This window comes from Toxorhynchites rutilus, chromosome 2, assembly GCF_029784135.1.
Source record: "Toxorhynchites rutilus septentrionalis strain SRP chromosome 2, ASM2978413v1, whole genome shotgun sequence".
NCBI classification, from domain to species: domain Eukaryota; kingdom Metazoa; phylum Arthropoda; class Insecta; order Diptera; family Culicidae; genus Toxorhynchites; species Toxorhynchites rutilus.
This window is the reverse complement of record NC_073745.1, coordinates 81021945-81038390: the sequence shown is the minus strand read 5'-3', so window position 1 is coordinate 81038390 and position 16446 is coordinate 81021945. Positions and strand designations below refer to the sequence as shown.

Here is a 16446-nt window from a genome sequence, read left to right as displayed (position 1 = left end):
TCAGCGAGATCCACTGTTTATACTCTAGGCAAGTATTCCCCTTCATTCTTCTACTTTTCCTTTGTTCACGGAGACTTTAAATCCTACGATTTCCCCTCCATTGGTCGTCGATAAGTTGCTAGTTATCAGCAGCTCTGTTCGGGAAGGCACACAAATGGACAAAACAAATGTATGGGAAAATGGAAACGCTTAAAGTTTTCATGAATTTTAACCATTTACAAACCAGGGGATTCTATTGTATAGCATATTAAACAAATCTTAGGGAATTTCCACTTCGTTTAGTATGTAAATCGCCAAAATCCGTTCGCGGCAAAAATAGTTATTAACGTTAACTTTATTTCATAAAAACGTGACCTGTTTTCTGATTTGGCACCCTTAATGAAAGACGTAGTTCTACGTCAAAAATGTAGTAATAATAACAAATACTCCAAGTTAATTCCATCCTATACTTTCTATATGTCGTCAGATCAAATATGCGTCTGCAATAATACATTCTACATCGTATTTTCAAATTTGTAATTAAAAAAGAATTTTTAAAAACAACATATAATATTTTATCATTTTTCTCGGCTTCTTGTTTTCTGGAGTTAATAGATTTGGCAATTGAAGCATCCATATACCTAATAAAACTGTGATATCAGGTTAATCATGGTGATTTATTTTCTCGTTGAAAAAAAACGCGAAAATACTTTTTATGGTTTCCATAATGTACCTTAAGGAGGTATTCTAATGTAGGGCACGAATTTCGGACGTTTTTCGATCTTAGTGACAGTCTCGTGTTGGCTTATTTGTAGATTCAATAGCTCAGTATAAAGAACTATATCAGTAATAGCCGCAGGGATCCTGTAATTACTGATCAAACCATCTCAACATAAACTAAAAGCAGCATGGAAATGGTAGAAATTATTCACATTTTCGAATGCAAGAAAAAAATACAAAAAATATTTCCTAATAACATTTCGGAACGCGCCGGCAGTAATGCTAGCATTTTCTTTATCGTTCCATGAGTTCAGCGTATATGCTGAAGCAAAAACGTCCCCCCATTTGTCATAATCATTATTTTCTTGCTCCCCAGCTCCCCCGACTCGGAGTACTTTCTGGGTCGTAAATTAAATTTCTTCATTTCGCCAAGCCACTGGAATGTTAACTTCGAGGACACAATCTCATTTTCGTTGGCAGCATTCTTTCGCTGTCTCGATCTCCCCGTCGTCCGTATCTGTCGCCGCTCACCCATTTGGGAGGGGTGGGGGTGTAGGATCATAGTCATAAAAAGTGCCAGCGAGCTCCTCGCGACTCCTGATATTTAGTAAACACAGAGGGTCTTGAACAATGTTGTTGTTCTCGTGAGAACTCCCAGCCCCTAAGAATCTTTTTTCAGCCCATTTGCCCTTATGGAGCGTCTTTTTTGTGATCATTTTCCCCCACCGCATGGTAACCTCTTGTTTGCCGAGTGTGTTACAAATGGCTCGTTTCCGCTTGTAAATGAAGATAAGCTGTTTACTTATCGAAACATGTAACCGAAGCCACATTTTGGGGTAGAAGTGGGAAGCAACAACGTGTGTCACAGTCCTTGACATTTTAAGAAAATCACTTTCAACACTTTGTGTGTGGGCTGTCGAGAGGGCGCAATAGGAACAATAGCTCCGTAAATTATAAATGATTGGATGGAATTATAATCGGTAAATGTTATTGTAAACAAATTCGAACTTCGCTGGAGCCCACCAACCACTGGTATCAGAACAAATCCTTTTCAAATTGAAACTTGATATTTTTTTTTGGTAAACCGCGCGACAGACAATGGTTTGAGTTACGTAAAATGTCACCATCAGATTCATATTTTCCCACAAACATCCCTGGTCTAACAAAAGATAATGATGCTTCTGCTGTTCCGGTGGTAGCGACTGTTGGCAAAATCCCTTTTATTTTATTATATTCTATTCTCGTACCCTCCCGCGCTAACAGCTGTTGTTGATATTTTGTTGGCGTTCCGTCTGGCGACTTATTTTTAAGCCTTCGAATCATTTTTTTTTTGTTTGGCTTGCGGAGTATTACTACACCACTGTCTCCGCCATTACATCTATTATTATTTCTGGTCACGATCCGACAATATCAGAAACGCGGCACACCAAAAGAAAGGGAAATGAAGTGTCGTTCGCCCTGTCATGATTCGGTGAATTTTTCGAGATCGTTGTGATTACAAACTGGGGAAATTAACATACGATGGGCGTTTGAGTAAAAAAATTTTAAAAGATAGAGAAAGAATATAATCATGGGTAGTTTATCAACATAATCTATAAAAAATCTCGTGACACGATGTTCGTGGTCGAACTCCTTCGAAACGGCTAGACTGATTTTGATGAAATTATGCACAAAAAACTTGGTAAGCATGAGAATATGTTGTGAACTATATACGATACCGCTAGGATACCGATTACCAAATATTTAATTCCGATTAGAGTGCCTCTATGCAAAAAAAATCTGAATTTTAATTTCTAAAATTTTGCTTCAAACAACACATATAACCACAAATTTTAACCAGCATGCCCTATTTTTAATCGCGATTTTAATAGTTTTGTTAAAAACAATATTCAAATAATTCAACCGGCGGTCGTTTTCCAAACAGAACGAATTTATTTATGTTGTTAAATGACAGATTGCGCTAGATCGAACTTATATCCAAACATTCGCAAGTAACCTTACTTCGTCTAAAGCCAGGTGTATCGCCGGCGAGCTGGAAGTATTTTTGAACGAACACAACGAATTATTGATATACTTCAAATCACACTTGCTCGGTTTACAAATTGACAATCGCGTTATTGTCATCAATTCTGATAAAACATCTGCCGGAAAGCACGTGTCTAGATTCAGTGTGCAAGCATTACTAAAACCATCGATGGTGTCTGCACAATGACGCGAGAAATTGTGATCCGAAGAAAAAAAAAACAATAATCCGGAATTCATCGTTAACGCACATCGTTCATACGACTCTCTCCATGTTCTTCTTCAATAACACTAACGTCATTTTTAGTAGCACTTTGTTGGGATTTCTATACCAAACAACACGCCTTGAATGTATTCTGAGTGGCAAGCTCTGGAATGTGTGTGAACACAATGCAAGTCAGAAGAAATATCTTTGACGAAAAATGCCCGACCGTTCTGAAAGAACAAGATGCCACAGATATTCCATTCATAATGAACATCATTACTCGTTTGAAATAATATTTATGAATAGTTATATCAGACGAATAAAATAGAGCAGAGCGCTCGATGGATTTTATGTACATTGTATGATGTCATTATATGATGTCGTGAGCTGTACCAATAATTCATGGTTGACATGTACGCGAAAGTAGAAAGCGAACAACTACGACCTAATCAACATAAGTGGCTTGAGAAAGAATATATTCACTTGAGAAATGTTATCATGAGCAACGCCGTCACAGCGCCAGTCAAAATTATCCGAACGGATTGAAATTTTGCATTCTGAAATCCGTTCGACTCAAGTCCAATCGAGTTGTGCAAATGTGTCAACCTTGCGACGCAATTCGACAGAGACAACATTGAGCTCCATGTTACATTCATGTGAAGCAAAAATGCAAAATGGATATTCGGGAGGAATAAACACGCTATTAAAACCATTTTCTTTAATGAAAGTTAATTCTACATATCAAAAATGTGTGCGATGTGAAAAAGCAACACATTCTCTGCAATTGGAGGATAAATCTTGAACGATGTCTGACGATGATTTTATATTATGTATAAAGTTTTGGTAGAAATACAAGGGAATTTATAGACAAAAAAGTAAAGTTAGCCAATCGGATTCCGGAATATGAATAACTGTTGGATACTGTTAACACAATAATGATGTATGGTCCATGCGGCGATTCGAAATCTTTATTACCTTTATTACCATGGTAGATGAGAATTTTATACGATTTATACTACGTCTTTCAGGAAGGGTGCCAAATAAGAAAACAGGTCACGGTTTTATGAAATAAAGTTAACGTTAATAACTATTTTCACTGTGAACGAATTCTCATGATTTGCATACCAATCGAATCCGAAATTCTCTAAGATTAGATTGATATTACATTACAATTCGCTTATCTCTAAACGGTTTAAATTCATGAATACTGGAAGAACTTTCTTTTTTCTCATACATTTGTTCTGCCGATTTATGTGCTAACCCTACCCGTAATTCGAATACTTATACTTAATAGATCGGAGAGATGTTTGCATCAATTGATAGGAAATATTTCTACGCGTCTATCACAATTAATAAAATGTTATATTTCATGAGATGAACAATTGAATAGTTGTTAAATGTCAAGCGTTATCTAAACGCCCTAACTGCCAAGTTTTGATTGGCCCGATTTACGGTTTCCCCAACACAGACTTCAAAATCGATGTACCTGTGGAAATCCGCTTTGCAAATATACATGCAAGTCAGGGGTATTTTTGTTCCCACCGAGTAGTGTTTCCCTAACACGTACTACAAAATTAATTTAAATGGGGGCAAGCAAACCATTTGTCATGACAATGTCATGCGAAAATGCGAAAACAGAATAGAAACTGAGAGAGGTTGGCGTCGACATCATGCCTCAAACCGTATGAGTCATACCGTATGAGCGCCAACCTCTCTCAGTTTCTATTCTGTTTTCACATTTTCGCTTGACATTGTCATGACAAATGGTTTGCTTGAATGGGGGAATCCGCTTTGCAAATACATGCAAGTCGGGAGTATTTTTTGGTGTTGAGTACTTTCGCACTCGTTTGTCGTTGTGCAGACCGGAATATGTTTCCCTAAAACGTACTTTCGAACTGAGAAGCCTGACAAAATCATCATTTCGGATACTAGAGGTGAATGAACTTTCGCGGTTCGAGAACTACGTAAACATGAGATGTGCAATAATTTCAGAGGGATATGTAAAATACAATGATCGTTTGACAATTCTTCCGTTCACATTTTTTGGTAGTCCTAGGCATCATATCAAACGTAAAAGGACGATCATCAAATTTATTTGTAACGAAGAACATAATCTATTACAAAAAATTCGATGCATTCTGAAATAATAATCGAAGTGGTTAACAAGTGGATTGCATAATATAACAGCGTAGTTCTATGTCGATAATATGCGGTCGTGTCCTAGATACAACCCCTTACAATTTTTTTGAGCGGTATATGAAAAGAAGCATGTTTGACGAAGTTATCGGCCATTTATTTTTATTTCGATGGTTCATATGCATTTCAGTGCGAAAAAAGCATATTTGCGTCTAAACTATCCACTTCTCAAACCATTCACACCCTTCCATCAAATGCTCTAAGAAATCATTATTCATGCATGTCATGCATTTCTAACAGCAACAAGTTTCGACATGCAACTAAAAGCACAACACAGCTACGAGCAACCGAAAGGACAAAATGGCCCATCGCAAAGCAGAGGAAAAAGAAAGAAAATCGAACATTTACGCCTGATTTAAGTTATTTTCTTGGGGAAACTTTTTTATGCGATCCCCATCTACCGCACAAAAAAAGTTTTTTTTCAAATTTTGTACCGAAAACGATTTTTTTAAGCTACTGGTGAAGTTTTTCACGATTTTTTTATGTGATTAATTTTGTGTTACAGCTGGAGTGCCAAATGGGCCTCATAAAATAAACAGATGGGATAAAAAAATCATCACTTATTTCGATTTATTTTATGAATATATGGTTACAAGTGACGAAACAAACAAGAGAGTGCGCTCGATGGTTTTTTATGTGTATCGTAAGATGATTCGACGCAGTCAGACCAACGTACGGTGTGAGGTGTGAGGAAGAATAAATCCACTTGAGATATGCTATCATAAGCAACGTCGACACAGTTTTTGCTATTACTAAAATACAATGCATTTTCATGACAACAATTACACGTATTCGATTGAATAACAAACGCTATGGTTATCTCATATACACATTTTTATTTTGGTTAGTCGACAAAATTCGCCCTGAGGTAATCGATAATATAATTGCCTCGTATATTCCACTCAAGTTCAGTCGAGTTGTGATAATGTTCAATTTCTGTCAAAATGGTAACGAATTTTCGGGTGGAAGAATTTTTTTTTTTGAAACGAAAAAAATAAATGGAAATTAGTTGTACCGTATCAAATATGTATTCTATGTAACAGAGTAATACATTTTTTGCAACTGGGTGAAAATTTTGGATGAAAGTTGTGTCTGATATAGTTTATATATGCTGGATAAAGTTTTGGCAGAATGTAAGTAAGAAATATAGAAAAATAGTTAAGTTAGTGGCAGGGCTATGTCTCTAAGTATTCAAATATCATCGAGTCATAATTTTAATGTCGACAATTGAAAATTGCTCTCAGGTCTGCCATTCTGATAGAGAATAAAATGCTCCACAAATACGGATGAATTATTTCGACATTTGTTTTTTTTTTTTCATCAAAGCAAGATTACCTCATTTACATAGAACGATAGTCGATTTCGACCATTTTCCATCAACGAAACAGCAATTGAACGAAATTAATATTGATTTTCTTTCTTTATTTATTTTTTTACTTTTTACACTTCATGCTTTTCTTAACATATTAATACTTTACATCAAATATGTCAGTTATGTAATTGAAATACATTGAAATAAGAAAATTAATGATTTGTTTTTTTATTGATCATCGGTCATCGTCTACAGCACTCCATTTCGATCTTCATCGAAAAAATGGATAAAAAAAATTAAACAACTCGAACACACTTGCAATACATTCGTTATTTTTTACAATCAAACCAAAATATTCACTAGGAATAATTAATATGACAGAACAACGTTTTCCGGGTCAGCTAGTTCTTTTTAAATCAAAACACTTTCTTACATTTTTCGATCTTTTTGAAGCCGTCAATAAAATCGCCTGTTGTCTACTATCAATTTCATTGCAACTGTGAAATATTTGTTTTAGCAGAAAATTCGCATTCATTCATTGCCTCTCATCTTCAAACTATCATACGCATGTTGCATGACACTTTATGAGTCTAAAAAGATAATCCCACCTGCATGTCACTAGCGTAGTAATGCACCACTAAAAGCCTCCACCACACCCACACATACCCACACGCCCCCCCAACACACTGAGACGAATCTCCCTCCCCCCGCCCAAACGCTGTCTCGTTTTGCGTATCTTGCTCTTTCACTCACTCACTCTGCAAAACAAGCCTCCTGTGACATCCCACTTTAAGTGCGTATATATTGTATACGTGCCCCATTAGGCTGCTCAGACCCATCCTGAACCCTTGGCAAAAGCTTCATGTATGGCACTAACATCGATTGGTTTCCGCTGGAAGGTAACTGCATCGCAACCGAACACGATCGGTGGCCCAACGGCGAACGTGGTCGGTGGTTCCGGCGGGATAGCGGCGGCCGTGGTGGCAGTCATCGGTCGGCCGCTCCCAACCATCAGCGAAACGACGACGGCCTTCACGAACGTGTCGTCGGCGAACACCAGCCCCGAGAAGGGTAGCCTCGGGAATGGCATCGAGCGGGACCGGATCGAGGTGGATCCGCCGACGGCGGATATCTCGATGGCCTATCCGTCGCACAGCGGGGCCTGCTCGACGATGAAACCGTCGATCATGAAGAAGAAATCCCAAACGGCGACGGACTCGAAGCGTGAGCGTAAGGCAGCCAAGACGCTGGCCATCATTACCGGGGCGTTCGTGTGCTGCTGGCTGCCATTCTTCATCATCGCCATCCTGCTACCCACGTGTACCGGGTGCGACTTCAGCCCGATCATGATCAGCGTGTGCCTCTGGCTGGGCTACTTCAACTCAACGCTGAACCCGATCATCTACACCATCTTCAGCCCGGAGTTTCGGCACGCGTTCAAGCGGATACTGTGTGGCCGGAGGAACAGTTTGCGGCGGACGCGACACGTGCGGCATATGCGGTAAGATTTTAAGCGGGATGCGGGGGGCCGTACGGGACTGAACTTGTGATGTTATGCGGTATGAACTAGTGTAGTACCCGTTGTAAATATTAGCTGAAATGTAATGGTCACCGAGTAAGGTATGGTAGTTATCAAATTTATACAAACACTCCTGAACAACACGGGGGGATGCGATTGGGATAGGTGAAAGTCTACTCGAATGTATGGGTTGTAGCTGTACTAAAATTTAATCTTCTTTCAGAATTTACCTTTCATGTTCTTTTGATGGCAGGAGGGAACATTTAGAACTGTTGTCATCGTTTATATACAGGATACAGTACAGGATTTCAAGGGTTTCAGAAGATTTCAGATGGATGCTATCAATGTGCTTCGGCAATTCAAAGTAACAATGCTGCTGGCTTCACCAGCAGACACATAGTTTTTAATAAATCAAACGATTTATAGCCTAATGCTATGTCATGGTCGTTCGTCTACTAGAGGGGTCTCAAAGGGGTCGATATTGGTTTCTCAGGGGTCGACATGAACAAAAACTTATTTGGGGGGTCGACGAAGTCTAAAAATTTACTCCCATTAATTAACACAAATGGGCTCTTTCAAGATACAGTATAAGTTGAGTAACGTGATCCAACTTGACTACTAGTAGAAAGTACAGGGTTTTCCATTTCGGGCTTCCGAAAGTATACAGCCCTGCGCTGACAACCGTTTGACATAGCTGTCAACCAAAGCGTAATATCGTTAGTTGAATGTCTGCCATTTTACAATATGGATCGTTTTAGCATCGCACAACGTGTTAATTTTGTTAAATTATACTATAAAAATGATGAAAAACCGGTAAATGTTTTTCGAGCATTACGGACGGATTTTGGTCGTCATGGACAGCCTACAGAGCACAAAATCGCTAATGTAGTGCGTAAATTCGAACAAACTGGATCCGTAGTGGATATTGTAAAACCTGTGCATCATCGTAATGTGCGTTCGGCCGAAATTATTGCTGCTGTTGCTGCCAGTGTGGAGGATGTTCCGAATGTTTCGATTCCACGGCGTGCTCAGCAATTGGGCTTGTTAAACACATCATTGTGGCGAATTTTGCATTTGGACTTGCACCTACATCCATATAAAGTCCAACTGGTACAAAAATTAGAGCGTGGTGACCATGGAATGCGTTGGGCATACGTCGATCGAAACGAACAACAGCAGCAAAATGCTGAATTTTCGCATCAAATTTTCTTCAGCGATGAGGCACATTTCGAGCTCGGTGGCTATGTGAACACCCAAAATTTCCATATATGGGGCTCAGAAAATCCACACGTGATTATTGAGAGGCCATTGCATCCGCCAAAAGTCACTGTTTGGTGCGCATTATGGTCTGGTGGAGTCATTTCTTTGAAAATGAGGACGGCGAGACGGTAACTGTGAATGGTGAGCGCTATGGCCGCATGTTAACCGATTTTTTTTTGCCACAAATTGAAGATATGGATACGGATGACATGTGGTTTCAGCAGGACGGCGCCACGTGCCACACAACACGACCAAACATGGCCATATTGCGAACGAAATTTGAGGGACGCATAATTTCGCGTTTTGGTGATACCAATTGGCCGTCCAGATTATGCGATTTGAACCCGCTAGACTTTTTTTGTGTGGTTATGCGAAAGACCGTGTCTCTGCCAACTCTCCGCAAACTCTTGAACATTTGAAGGACAACATTCGTGAAGTTATGACCGAGATACCGCCTCATATGTGCCGAAAAGTCATCGAAAATTACCTGTTCAGGATCAAGGTGTGCGAGGTAGCCCTATGTGGACATTTGAATGATGTTGTATTTCACACTAAGTGTGTTTTATTTCAATTTACTTTCGGAATTTAAAGTCGGAAAACCCTATATTATTGTTATACTTTTCAAATCTCAACGAATAGAAGAGCGCGCATAAGCTAGTATGAGATGAAAAATTTGGAAAGTGCATTTGGCATTTGCTTTCTGAAATTTGTTGGAACTTGAATACACTCATTTACTAATGAGTAATTTGTATGAACATATTCACAATTAAATTAATATTTTTATAATTTAATTACATCATTTTATATTTATTTACATCTATTTTTGTTGAATTTTGATGAGAAAACGATGTCAATTTTACCTGCTTAACCCACGGTCACCAGACTGCCAGATTTGTCAAGAATCTTCCAGACTTTGGTAAAGTATCCAGATATCTAGACCATCCTTTGTCTAGTCCAGACTTTCCGTACTATGCCCAGATTTATCCAGATTCAAAAATCTGCAATCACATTTGACTTTATTGAGTTGGTTTGGAAAGTTTGTTTGAGCTAGATTTATTGAAACAGTTATTCAGAATAGTATCATTGATTTCATCGAAGGGATTGGAAGACCAGATTTAGCTGGCTTTGTCAGGGAACCGATGAGCATGCTGATCGAAGGATTTCTTGAAGCATTCTGCGACTGAGAAGGACAAAATTGACTGCTACTCACGATTATTCTCGGAGATGGTCAACACGAGAAGCCCATTAATAATTTGCGGAGCAATCAGTTCAATTTAATTGCCGACGAATCAACGGATCTGTCGAAGAAATAGTCACTAGCATTAGATAACCGTACGCTGTTTGTCCGGAGGTCAAATAATAGACACTTTTTGACAGATAAAGTTTGTTTTAAAATTTGTACAAACACTATTTTGTTTGCCTCTCTTCAACTATCAACAGTGGCAAACAAAGTCAAATATCGAACATGAAAAAAATCGACTAAAATATTTAAGGTAACCTAACCAAGTACCGACGGGTTCGAAGAACAGACCAAAAAATATTTTAGGCATCCAATAACTGAACGACTTTTCAGCACGGTTTCGGATATTTTTTTTCACAAATGAGTTCATGCAAACGCTAAAAGGTTTGAATAAAGTAGCGTTTGTACAACAAAATTACGATAGTTTAGAAAATGTGTAGGTTGGAACAACGGCTGAACTACTCATTAGGGAGTACGTAAACGATGGGAAAATATCTGTTGATCGGCTCAACGAATTTAAGGCTAACGTAATGCATCAACTTCATCTTCAACGACTCGATTATGATAAATCTGACCATGCTGGACCCATCTAATGTCATCAGAAGAAAACATCTAACCATTCTACCGCTTACCGAAAACTTTTGTAAACTGGTTCCCAGAGAAATGATTCACCCTATTGATGAGGAATTCAGAGAGTTATGCAATGTTGATTTTTCAGACTATTCTTCAGATGAACGAACCAATGTAGACTGGTTTTGGGGTTTAGTCACAACTAGCTGGTGAAATGGAATTCCCGCAATTAAGAAAATTTATCCCAAAAATTTACTGATCAAGTTTAAGTACAATGCATCGATATATGATACGGAGAAATAATAGATTGGTTAATTGTGTTGAAGGATAGAGACTTCAACCTTTTGTAGTTCTAGTCCTGAGAAGGGCCCTTGTGGACAAACTCAATCCAAACTTCTTTTTTACCGGCCTTGAGAAAGACACTTCATTGTCATTGCTTCCACAAACATTAAACGACGTTCTCGTGAAAATGTTCAATAAAATTCGCAATCTATATATTTATAAAAATGGAGTGATATCTGTCTGATTCCTATAGACTCGGAGACAACTGAACCGATTTAAGGGGCAGGGGAGGGTTCGTATGATAGTTCGAGATCCCTCCCCGCTCTCTAAGGGAGGACTGCCAGGGGCTGCCATACAAATGAAACACAAATTTCTGCATAGCACGAAAACTAATCAAGCAAATGCACCCAAATTTGGCATGTGAAGATTTTGGGTAGCACGGAACGTTTCTGTGGTGAATAGACACTCCTCCCCTCATTCCTAAGAGGGGGCTGCCATACGAATGAAGGATAAATTTCTGCATGCCTCAAGAACAAATAGAGCCAAATTTGGCATGTGAAGGATTTGGGGGGCACAGAACGTATCAATGGTGAATAGACTTTTCTCCAATTTCTACAATTACATAGTAGCAAGCGTTGTTAGTCCATTTGATGTTTGCGTTAACGAAATCGATCTTTGTTTGAAATTGGAAATGGATTATTATGTGATAAAACGCACTTCTATATCTTCTTCTCTATGTATAAATAAAAATGGATCGCCGAATGTAAGAGCAAAACTCGAGGAAAGAATTGTCAACAAGAACTAAACGGACGTGATCATGTCACTTCCGAAAGGTTTTGTGATGGAATCTACAGACAGTTCCTCTATACTTCCACATGAATGGGGTTGCAAACAAGCAGAACTTTTGGTATTATGTGACTGCTAATTCAAGGGAACCCAATGTACCTTATTTATTCAAAGGTTGGAATATCTTCTCCTCGAATGGCGTTAACTTTCCCTGTGGAACTTTTGCCGTCTCAACATATGCATTAACTAGTGTCATTTATTAATAATTAGTTGAGATTTCTTAAGCCAAATAACACGCCTTGAATGTATTCCGAGGGGCAAGCTCTAGAATACGCGTGACCACAGTGCAAGACGAAGGAAATATCTCTGACGAAAAATCCCCCGGTCCGAACGGGAATCGAACCCGAACAACCGGCATGATAATGTGAGACGCTAACCACTCGGCCATGGGTGCACAATATACCGAATCCGAACCGTTCCAGCATCTGAGACCTATTCAACGCCTAGAATGTTGCAATGTCGACAGAAGATTATTTTGGTCGCAATCAAAAAAAATTTTTTCGATCCTCCGAAGTGATTTTGCTCGTGAATTTTATACCGAGCAGAACCGTTCCATGTAACATCAGCATTAGGAGAGACTGTTGTTTAAATAAGTTATGAAAGGCAATTAATTAATTTTATTTTTTTTAATTATAATTTGCAATATCTCCATGTCTCCACAGTATCGGTACGAACAAACGCTGCATTTACACTTCGAGGGAGCGATTTAGCAGCAAAAATAGTTATTAATGTTAAAGCTATTTTATTCTCACTATTTCAAAAACGTGACATGTTTTCTGGTTTTGCGTAGACAAAAGTTCTTCGTAGTCCTACATCAAAACTAGTTCATTCAGGTGAAACGCAGAAGGCTAAATTTCTTAAAATTGTGGAAAATACTGCTTTGAAGTAACAGACTAGGATAAATAAAAACAGTGTTATAGAAAATTCCATTCCTGAATGGCCAGAGATTGAAAGTAGCATTAGTAAAAACACTTCCTGTTCATATGAGATACAAGAATTATAACTAAAAAGATAAAAGACAAAAAATCTTACCAAAAAAAAATCTTGTTGCAAATCGCTGTGCGCAAATATTTTCTGGAATGGAAAACAAACTGATTATATTTTGTGTTTGCCTGGTTGTACCGCATCAGTTGGAAAGATTTTTCTACGATCCATATTTGAACAACAGAAAAGACACGACCCGATGTTGAAACCATAATCGCTATGATAATTGTCAAACAGAACATTGCTCTGGAATGTGACAAATTTTATGATAAAGTTTCCAAAAATCATCAACTCCTTCGCAGAGTCTATTCATCTTCCAAATGTTATTTCGTTGCTGAGAACAAAGCAGGTACATCTGAGATTGTTTGATTTATTGGTTTTATTCTCGGTTTTATTCACTCAATAAAATTCTTGAAAAAAATATTATCTCTTTTTGTTTATTTTTTATTTTTAGCTTAAGTGTCCCGTTTTTATTCCTGAATTATTTGGTCAGCCTACGTATGACTCATTAGTACACTCCTCAGTGAAAACCGAACTGGAAAAACACAAAACACAAACTTCTTAAGAGAGCCAAATAACTGACACCTCGAAGGTCCATAAATCGGACGATTCCTTTCTCGAGTTTTGCCCTTTCAACACATTCGGCGATCAATTTTTATTTTATAGATAGAAGACAATATAGGAGTGCGTTTTATCACATCAAAATCCATTTCCACTTTCGAACGAATAGGGGAAAGGAATGTAAACCACAATAAAAATACTTATTGCTCTCTAAAACCTTCATATGCCAAATTTGGTTCCGTTTGCTTGGTTAGTTCTTGAATTATGCAGAAATGTATGCTTCATTTGTATGGCGGTCACTCCTCAGTGAGAGGGGAGGAGTGTCTATTCACCATTGAAACGTTTCGTGTCCCCTAAAACCTTCGCATGCCAAATTTGGCTCCAGCTGCTCGATTAGTTTTCGAGATATGAGGAAATTTGTGTTTCATTTGTATGGCAGCCCCACCTAACAGAGGGAGGTGGAGTGTCTAACCACCATAGAAACATTTATTGCATCCTTAAACCTCTATATGCCTAATTTGGTTTCGTTTGCTTGATTGATTCTCGAGTAAGCCGAAATTTGTGTTTCATTTGTATGGCAGCCCCCTCTAAGAGAGGGAGAGGAGTATCTAATCACCATAGAATCATTTATTGCACCCTAAAACCTCCACATACCAAATTTCGTTTTATTTGCTTGATTAATTCTCGAGTAATGTAGAAATTTGTGTTTTATTTGTATGGTAGCGCACCTGAAAACACACCTCCCCCCCACCCCGACCCCATAACTAGGCTTTCTTTCTCGTCCAGTTACCGAACGAATACTGTACAACCGTCCGATCCCATGTGATGTTCGCAGACAATCATATCGGCGACTCACTGGTCAGCAATTCTTGAGGCAAATGCTGCGATGAACCTGATCAAAAAGTGTGTCTTTTCAACCCGTACGCACCATGACGAAAACTAATCTCGAAGTTGATCTTTACCCACCGGTAGTTAAGCCTTCCCAAAAGCAAAGACATCAACGCTAGATTGATGTTTAAATAGTTCGAATGCAATCCTGAAAATTTTCGGTTCTCGTTAAGCCAAAAAAACGCTATTAGTTTTCCAAACGGCTTCAACCCCTAACAATCTAATTACGAACATTAATTGATCACCACTACGCCTGGCAGCAATAAATTCAGCACATTGGAAGTCTCTCATTATTCAACGCGCTTTTCGATGCACGTGTTTCCGGCAAAAGGAATGGTCAACAGCATCAGTGCTAAAGATTGGTATATCACTCAATGTTTTTTTTTTCAATGTGGTCCTTGGATTTTACACAAAACGGGATCAAGTTGGAACAAGTGTGTGTTTTATATTTGTATATTTGCCAAAATATACTATGATTTTGTGTATGTTCACAATTCTGTCTAACCAAAGACACATAGTCAATATAATCGAGAAACACAACCGTTCAACACACATCAATTGGTCCGAAACAAAAAATGGCATTCGTCTAGGAAGTGCGTCGTGTTTGATCCCAGCGGCTGCAGAATTATTCGATGGAATGGTCTTCCCAAACCTAAATCGAGTTGATTTTCTACTTAATAATTATAGTCGAACCCGCCATTCGCATCCGATCAGGTTTTCGCATCTGTGAATAACGAAGTCGACAACCTGCACTACTGAAGAATTTATAATTCTTATAGATAATCACCATATTCGACTTGCCATTCGTATCGAGACTCCAGCTTCAGGCCCTGAGCCACTTTTAGTAGCGAATGAAAATTATAGAGCACTCAGCTATCGCAAAATCGACTTTGACGGACTCCTTCCGTATTTATTTAGTTTAGAGTAGAGCTGTGATTACGACGATTTGAATGTTCATGACATTGCATCCAGTTCATCCGAACTTGGTTAAATTTAAACTTACGTGTGAAAGGAAAACCTCTCTCAGGAGCACGAACGCAAACTAAACGCAAACGCAATCGACGCAATCTAAAATACGCTTGGAGTTTTGTAAATAGCACACGAAAAAACTTGTCAGTTCCGGTAAATGTGATCTTCGATGGGGAAAAAATTGCAACAGTGTGCAATTTCTTGGCAATGCATTTTGCATCTTTATTCCGGGAAAATCTATCGTCCGGTAGAGAAATTGAACAGGCTGCAACGAACGTCTCACTAGACGGAGTAGACACGCTAAAATATATCACCTGCGGTAATTGTCGATGCATCCAAAAAGTTGAAAATCTCGTATGATCCTGGGCCGAATGGCATACTCGTATTTGTTTAGCGTTGCTGCAGTGAACATTCGGTGCCATTCAAGTCTCCTGTGAACAGAATAGGTGAAGGCGCAATGTCGAAAACTTCTCAGGAATAACCAGCCAATTTTGCTGCATCTAAAATATACGAAAGCATAGTCAACGATCGAATTACATGCGCCATGAAGACCATATTTTGTCCGGTCAACTCTATTTCATCATTAGCAGATCCGTAATTACCCACTTGCCATGCAGGTCTAACTACAACCTGTTTAACGGCTATGAAAATTCTTCAATTTTCAAACCCTCAACCCTCGTTTGTCAACAAACCGCTGGGTTGCGAAGTCGATTACTCACATTTCTTCTCGCTGCTTGACTTTCGTGCTTCAAGTATGATGCTAAGATAGCGATCGTTGAGGCTACCGAGCTTTTGTCACACTCTTTGCGAACATAACCAGATTATTTGTACCCTTGTTTGCATGTTTGGACCCGTTGAATCAACGTCCAGACAATTCATCCAGATGACTAAGT

General features: G+C 38.7%; 1 protein-coding gene across 7 annotated transcripts in view; it reads left to right on the top strand.

Annotated features, from left to right (window-relative positions):
- The window catches only part of LOC129765809 (5-hydroxytryptamine receptor-like), a 489787-nt gene that overhangs the window by 453227 nt on the left and 20114 nt on the right, over nucleotides 1-16446 (top strand). For 5 of the 7 annotated variants that reach the window (XM_055766243.1, XM_055766242.1, XM_055766241.1 and 2 more), the window contains one exon: nucleotides 7259-7935. In XM_055766243.1, coding sequence (XP_055622218.1) covers nucleotides 7259-7935 — 677 coding nt within the window. The remainder of the gene's footprint in view (nucleotides 1-7258; nucleotides 7936-16446) is intronic. The other 2 variants (XM_055766245.1, XM_055766246.1) reach the window with 1 other exon arrangement.